Raw genomic sequence first — 8,783 nt, 5'->3', positions numbered from 1 at the left:
TTATTCTTAAACCCTAGGTTTTTATCTTCTACAATCAACATTGAAAATCACAAAAATACTTTGATCAAAGTTTATTTTAGTTATATAGTTGTTAAATCTAATGGTTTATTACAAGTTGGGGCTTCTCTTCTTCATCAACCTCCATTGTTGAATGTTTAAGCTTTAACTTTTTCTTTTTTTTTTTTATGTTTATTCTCCAATTGTTCTCATTTTTTGTAGGTATCTTCTAATACTTCTTCTTAGTTATTATTGATAAAATTATTTTTATTTTTATGCTTGTTTGTGGTTTTCACCATTGTTTCTCAATAGCTTTATTATTTGAATTTTTGTCTTTGTTAATTATTCAATATCTTATTTTATTATCCATTATGATGTTTTAAAGCAATAGAATGAGTAGTGAGTATTTTTCAGGGTTGAGGTTAACATAACCCTTGTGATGACTTGATGATGTTGAAACTCTAGTTATTTTGGGTTGATTAAATGCGTAGATAAAGGGTTATTTTATTCATTGGTTAAGGATTTTCATTATTGCTTCTAATATAACAACAAGAGTTGGATTTTGGGTAATTTAATCTTTGATCAATGATTGGAATCGGGTGTGAGGGATCAATGAGGATTGAACCTTGCATCCACCCTTTTATCGAAGGGCTTTATCCTTCACCTACGAGAGTAGGGAAGGACGAGCAAGTAGCGGACGATTTATAGCCCAAGTCCTTCATCTTAACTTATGAGAGTGAGGATGGTGAATAGCTTGGAGACAATCCCAAGCCCGATCAAGGATCAGATTATCCTTCTTAGTGTGATTTGCTACCCTTTAATGACCCTTAAGAAGCTAGAGTATCGCCATCATAAATGAGTTAACCTTACCCCCTCTTTATCATTGATTGTTAACCATTATTTCTTTTGCATACCCTCTTTATCATCTTTTCCAACAAACCCCTTTTATATCGGACTAATACGCAAAGAAAGTTGCATACGCTTGCTGCTTGTGTTCGACCCATACGTGCTACAACACTGTGCACTTGTGATGATTCACATGTTAAGATAAATTTACGTGAACAAGTTTTTGGCGCCGTTACAGGGGTGCAATGCAACTTGCCACTTTTCTTTTGCAATTAGTCTTTAGACTTGTTGTTAGTTTCCTCACTTTGTTATTCCCCCTCCCCTGGATTTTACGTTGTGTTCTTTGGCTTTGGTTGGAAACATAGTGCATAATAAAGGAGGAAAAAGCAAAGTGATTTGGGAACAATGAAAAGTGAAAAATCTATGCGGGAATATGCTTTTCCCGATGTTACTTCACTTGGTTCTAGCATTGTGTGGCCAACCATTACCGCCACACACTATGAGATCAAGCTCTCATTTCTCAACTTTCATTTCTCAAGATCAATTCTTGGGCACTAACTAGGAATGCCCTCTCACTCATCTTCAAGAGTTCATGGGAAAATGCGCTACCATAAGGCATGTTGGCATCACAGATAAGCAACAAAGATTGATTTGCTTCCCTTACTCTCTTCGAGGGGTGGCAAAGGATTTGTTAAGGGCCTAGGAGAAAAGGAAAGTATGCTACATGGAAAGCTTTGCTTAAGGGCTTTACATTCACTTCCTCCCCCAGTCAAGGTTTCTAAATTTTGATATCATCCTTCATTTTAATCAAGAGGTGGGAAAGACTTTTTATGAAGCTTAGGTTCGATATAAGTGGTTTTAAAGGAGATGTCCACACCATAGGCTGCCCGAATGGCTTATCTTTTAGACTTTCTACATGGGGTTGCAAGATCATGTCGAAAACTAAACTGGTCATAGAGCTACCAGTTCAGCTACTATGCCTTTACTTTGCAGCAACAAATGCAATAGTGATACACTCCAGCATACCGGCCAAACACCAATCGAAGAAAACTAAACTGGTCACTCATACAAACAGAATGATGTAGCACAACAACCAAATCAGCCACAACAGTAACACCACCCCCGCAATAAAAAAAATAGCAAGACACCACCCTCAAAACCAGTGGAGAGCCAGCCCTACACCCAAGCCCATATAACAATACAGCCAGTAAATAAGTAAACCAACACACAACAACTGCCCCTGCACCACAGTCTAATTATGGAAAACCCAGCATTACCATGCAACAAAACTACTTAATAACAGCCACATACACAGCTAACCCACCCACACACCATACAAAAGAACAACATAAACCTCATCTTAAGAAGAAACACCAAGTGCCCTCAAGTTGTGAAGGACATCATGACACGTATACTCTTCCTTGACAAAGAACTCTTTTGCCCACACACTAAGCCAAACATGTAGACTATAAATAGTTTCCTGTAGCTTCGGTTGTTTATGCTCAAACTTTATCTTACTTCGCTCAAACCACAAACTCTAAGTGACGCATAAGACGACTGAGTCCCAAAGACCTGTAAGCTTCCTCTTCTTCAGCAAGCTTTGCCAGCTCAAAATAACACTCTTCAAATCACCAGTTAAAACACTTAGAACCCCTCATCATTCTAGCATACTCATCCACACCGACCATGAGAACACACAAGTGAGCAAGATATGATCATTAGTTTTCACCACCTTAAGACAAAATGAGCATAATGCTTGAGCATAATCAAATATACCTTTACTGAAGAGGAGATACCCAATCTTCAATCTAACAAGGCAAACAAGCCATAATTAGTTGTGCCCTAAAAGAAGCCCGAGATCACCAAATAAAATTTGTGACGAACCGAGATAGTAACGGAGAAGAACCAACCACCAGGATATCCAACATAATTTTTTTAGAATACTTATCATCATTTGACCCATTCCACCTAACACCATCATTATGAGAGCGACTAGGCTTGTGAGAATAAATATACACATGAAGATCAGATAGATCCCTCTTCTCGCAATCATAGAGTCTTCTCCGCCACCTAAGCGTCCAGACCCAAACATCCTGCACCCAACTACCAAAATCCACAATAAAACACCCCCTATGAATCAAAAGCAGCTATAGACCTAGGAACAGTTTGCTTAACGGACTAGGAGCACATTAAATATCTTCCCAAAAACTGATCCTATTACCCTAACCAAGATTTGTGATCAAACACTCCTTCATTTTCGACCTAACCATAGAAGTAGTCGAGTCCTAGCTCATCATCTATGCCAACACACCCCGTTTCACACTAGCAAAGGCATTTTCCAATGCAAGTAACCCTTTCAATCTGTGTATGGAAGTGATAACCCTTTTCAATGAGAGTTATACATATAAGAAAACCTCTAATTCCATCGAAAAAGCAATGCAAGGTTCTTTTGGAGCAAGTTCCCCACACCTAGACCACCGAATTCTTTGGTAACTCAATATCCGACCATTTTACGGTCGCCGTAGAGATTTTCCCATCGCAACCACCATTCCGCTGAAGACCAATGATCGACTTTGCCACCCCAGTCGGTGTCTTGAGAATCCCCGTATAATATATCGGGAGACTATTAAGCACATTCTTAATGACAGTGAGCCTAACCGCCCTCGATAACAGCTTCGACTTCCAAGACTGTAATTTGACCCTAATTTATTTGGCTAGCGCAAAGGTAAATAATACTCCCTCCTATTCTATCCATTAGTCCTATTTATTTTTTTCACTATTCACTTATCACTCTTAATTTGTATTTTATTCTTAGTTTATAAGTTAAAACATAGTCATGTAAGATCTTGTTTAATTCGTCTCAATACAAAGATTATTAATATCAATTTTTTGTAATTTTTAATTAAGAATAATTATAGATATTAAATGTTAAAGTGTTACCTCGACAAATGTGAAAAACTAAATGGGACTAATGGGTTGAATAGGAGGTAGTATTTATTTTCAAATTCGATGATAAAATAAAAAGGAATCTCACATTTTTTTCTTTTGATTTAGCTTAGAAAAAACAAAATGGATAACGTGGTAACTTGTTGGGTCAATCCAAACCCTTTCAAAACCCAAAGTGACCTATCCTAAACTAACTCAATTCGAAGCTGATTCGACCCGGAAAAGATCCGATCGGAAATGACCCGACCCAAACTTTTTTCCAAGTCTAATTGCTTGGTAGAAGGTCCAAGAACAATGAGAGGAACAAGACTGAAGAATCTCATGTGCTACTTTTTAACCTAAAAAAACACAAATTCTAGAGAATACTAAACGTATGGCTCTCAATTTCTCACACTTTCCTCTTTCTCTCACTTCAAAAATATCACAATTACCATCATCACGTTCCCATTCTTTTCTTCCTTGTACAATTGCTGGTAGTAGTAGTGTAGCAGCGTCATCAGCAACCAATATGAGTAGTGGAAGGCCAAGAGTTAAGGATTTCCCTTATGCATCACCACCCATCAAGGATCTTATGGTTGATTTAGTATCAACGATAGAGAATCGCCTGGAGTCTATGCTCCTACCATGTACCCTTCCACAGGATGTCCAATATTTTCAGAATCAAAGTGATACTGCTCATGCTTCCCTTCTGCTTCGCTCTGGTGTTCCCTCCTCCCCGGTAAATTTAACTATACGGTTCCGTAATTTGACCGTTGTGTCTTGCATTGTTGCATTCCTTGAATTTTTTTTAAAATACAACGTTTTTTATCTCATTAATGGGTGTTTTGTCTACCTAAAAACTAATTTTTGATATTCATGAAAAATTAATGTTTGATAATATTAATGATTAGTTTTATATTGTTGTATCTGGTACCTTGAGTTCTGGAGACTCATGTACATGTAAACATGGTCAGAGAATGGTTATTGTATTGAGGGGGCTTTTGGTACCTAGGAATAGGAATGGGGATGGGGAAGAATGGGGAATTTAAGGATAAAAAGGTGGAATTGAGATTGAAAATTAATTGTTGAATATTGTTAACATATATAATTCATTTTCGTGTTTGTTAGGTAATGGAATAATTTGAGAATTAAAATAATCTTTTATTTGATTTGTGGGAATGGAATTAGAAATAAAATGAAGATTTACTAATTTACTCTTTATAAAACAAGAGTTTTCACCTTTGTTTCTTTGTGTAGTGAAGGAGTGCAAGGGTAGAAATATCTTTGTTTATTTTAATTCAATTTTCACCTTTTTTATACCGGATTTTATCTTGTGTGTCCTTTTCCTTTTTAGTAGCACTCTTTTCCAAGTAATAAATTAATCTGAATTTCATAGCGACAGTTCCTATTCTCAATTCCATATTCATTTTCCATTTCCATTAAACAAATCTAACATATAAAATTTTTAGATCATCCCATTTCCATCCCCTAGTCCCACTTACCAAACACCCCGGGATAAATAACGTCACATTTGAGAAGAGTTGGAAAAAAATCATTTAGGCTTTATCTCTAATGATTAATGAGACCAAAAGCCAACTCAATTGTAGATGATTTTCTGAAGAGTTTTATACAGGACAGTTGACTCAGCTTTTTGGATGACCATCAAAATTTAATAAGCCCCTAGATTTTTGTTTTGCAATTTAGTTGATTCTAGAATTACAGTTTTTGTTGGGTTTTTTTTGGTTTTTTGGTGTGATTTTGAGTTTATCAATGGTGTATGATGAGGTTGATGGTGTGTAGATGTGTGTATGATGATGTGGGAGTCATTATGGGCTTCAGATGAGCCGCTCGACCGAAGTCATGGTGTGCTCGACCGAGCCTGTTGGCTCGACCAAATCAGTGAGCATTCTGATCTGCTGCTCGATTGAAAACCAAGTCACTCAACCAAGGTGTTTTCACTCGACCGGTCGAGCGAGGGTCCAGATTACACTATGTTTTTCTTGCGCGATAAGTTTTACGAGAATGTTTTAATGTGAGTCTTTGCCCAATCATTTGTATACGGCTTCTACTATAAATAGGAGTCTCATACACTCACTCCAAGCGGATTCAAACCCTAGCTAAACATAAACCCATCTTCTTTTATCTTCTCTAAGTGTAATACTTCTTTGTAAAAGTTCTTGAGAACTCTATTGTTTCTTCACATAATCAAGCAAGCTAACTACCACCGAGGACGTAGCTTACATTAGAGTGAACCTCGTAAATCTTATATCTTTGTTTTTGCGTTGTTTCTCATTGCTTTTATTGAAGTGTTGTTTAATTGCATTGAACATACTTATCATTGGTCTTGGGTGATTCCTAGGGTTAAGATTGAAATTTTAGACCCTAGTGTGATTGTTCTTTCAGTTTCACATATCAAATTTCTCCAATCATTTAAGAATTTAATTATCAATCCTAGGCAATAGTGTTTTCATTAATTTACAACACTTAGTAGGATCACATATGATAAAAACTCTTGGAAAAAGTTGATTTGTTAAAAGAAAAGTCACATCTATTCGCTAGAATAAACTTTAAAATTAATTTCATCAAACAGGTGACCTGAATATTTAGGTCACTTGTTGAAGTAATTGATGCGACTATTGTTCTAATGTGGGCATGGATGTGGCTATACATGTGGTTGTATACATGGCATATCTTTTCATTTTATTTTTCAAAAAATTTAATTTATGATTTAATTTTATTTTATTAATTAATTTAATATAATATAATTTATCTTATTGTATTTAATTAATTTAGTATTTAATTTATTTTATCATATTTCATTTTAAAATTAGTTTTTTAATCTATTTTTTCATTATATTATTTTAAATTATGTTTTTTTAAAAGGAAAAATTACCTAGAATATTCCAATCTTTTTATGATTTTTCTACATTAATTTCACCTATTAACCATGAATAATCCTAACTTTAGGGGATATTTTCCTAGAGTTAGTAATCCGATGACCTGCTATAGTAGATAATTTATCAAAAAATTAAATTGAAAATTAATGTAAAATTGGAAAAAAATTATAAAAATTTACATATAATTTTTTTAACATTTTTTTCTACATTTTAATTTAATTTACTTTTTTTCTAAAAAAATTGTTATAGCAAGTCATTCGGTTATTGGGTTTACTTTAAGAAAATATCCCCAAAGTTGGAATTATTCATGGTTAATCAATAGGTAGGATTGTTGTAGGAAAATCATGAAAATGTTAGATTATTCTAAGTAATTTTTTCTTTTTAAAATTATATTTTAACTTTTCAATTAGCCAAATAAATCTAAGTGACTTTTGACTTTTTTAAAAAAAATTGCAAATTCTTAAAATACAATTTCCAATTTATATTAAATTTATGCAGTTAATTATCTTAATTGACCGTATTCCTCTAGTCCTCTTGTGAAGGGAATACAAGATGGTTTGTTCGTCAGACCCTGCCTTCGAGCAGAATATTGGGCATGATGATGATCCAATTATCTAAATATTAATTTCGTTTTAATAAATTAATATTTAAATTCTGTACTTTTAAAAACCAGTTCAATACAATCTACTTAAACAACGTTCATTATTTTCTCCATTGGCATTGTGCTAATCAATCACAATTATCAAAATGGGAGCCTAGGTTGAAAATCCGGTTGAAATGACTTTTCAATACACCGATTTTTTCAACACGCAAATCGAGATAATACGTATCAATTCTCCATGTGGGGTGTCTAGTTTAAAGATCTGACCGCAATGAGTATTAGTATGACTACTTTATCAACACATGAACCAAGAAGATATTTTACATCGTTTTAACAAATACTAACAATTATTTTAGCAAAATGGAGGGCACAATCACCTTCATGGTACATCTAGTTTTAAAATCCAGTCAAAAGAGTACCCATGTATGTATTTCTCTGACATGTAAACATCTAATATTATGATTTTACAATGACCCCTTGTTTTACTAGTATTCTTATGATACTATATCCAATTTGGCACAGATAGACTTCATACTAAGCTCCTGGCTACACTGCAAACTACCCACAGGAGGAGCTCTGAACATAACAAGCTTATCATCCTACATGAACGACTCAAGCGATGCACCTCATTTGGCGATCGAGATTATCCAAAGTAGTCCAACAAATTTGGTTTTAATCCTTGATTTACCTCCTCGAAAGGACCTTATTCTAAACCCTGATTACCTCAACATATTTTATGAAGATACACAGCTAGAAAATCAACGCCAACTGCTTGACAACCTACCCGAGTTTCAAGCTTATGTCTCGACTTCACTTTTCATTCGTTCAGTGTTTTCTCCTACAGCTGTTCTGCATCGTCTAGACACTTCTTCAAGTGGAGAAGCGAGATTGGAGCAAATTTTGAGGGATGAAGTGATGTCCGCAGCAAAACAGGTTGTTAGAATTTGGTTGGAAAGATGTGTTTTTGGAGAAAAACAGGATGTTTCAGAGTTTGAAAAGGATTTATTGAAGAAGAGGGATAGAATTTATAGGAGTAAGAGTATTGAGACACATATTGGGTCTGCATTGCCTGAGATGTTTGGTCAAGAAATTGCTGATCGTGTTTTGGAAGTGCTCTTGGCTGCATCACTGTAATTTCTTTCTACAAGAAATGAACAGCAAATATATCTAATTGTATTTGTAGCAGGGAATCATGTAAACAACAAGCATTTATAATTTGTGCTTAATCAAATCTAATGTGTTTACTCGAGAGTAAATACTCCATTTGTTTGTCTCTTCTAATCTGCGTCTTTTTATAAACAAAACTTTTAGTCATACGTCTTCTTTAATTTGCTACTTAATAATCTCAATATTTGATTAATCATGAATAACTTCAATTATAGGGTCACTTACTCGAGAACATTAATTCCTAAATAGTGATTGATTTTTGCAGGTTAATTGTAACACGTGTAATTTTTAAGCTCTTTGATTATCGTTTTAAACTAAGATTATTATAATTAATTAAGATTATTAACATT

The 8,783-nt window shown here is 34.5% G+C and overlaps 1 protein-coding gene across 1 annotated transcript; it reads left to right on the top strand.

Annotated features, from left to right (window-relative positions):
• The first annotated feature begins 4,098 nt into the window (after positions 1-4,098).
• Positions 4,099-8,547, top strand: LOC130806401 (red chlorophyll catabolite reductase, chloroplastic-like). The gene is made up of 2 exons (XM_057671462.1): positions 4,099-4,507; positions 7,789-8,547. Exons 1-2 carry the CDS (start codon positions 4,163-4,165, stop codon positions 8,398-8,400), a joined length of 957 nt encoding a protein of 318 aa, XP_057527445.1. The 5' UTR covers positions 4,099-4,162; the 3' UTR covers positions 8,401-8,547.
• Positions 8,548-8,783: the final 236 nt, after the last annotated feature.

This window comes from Amaranthus tricolor, chromosome 2 (assembly GCF_026212465.1).
Source record: "Amaranthus tricolor cultivar Red isolate AtriRed21 chromosome 2, ASM2621246v1, whole genome shotgun sequence".
NCBI lineage: Eukaryota > Viridiplantae > Streptophyta > Magnoliopsida > Caryophyllales > Amaranthaceae > Amaranthus > Amaranthus tricolor.
This window is presented reverse-complemented; position numbering and strand designations above follow the sequence as displayed.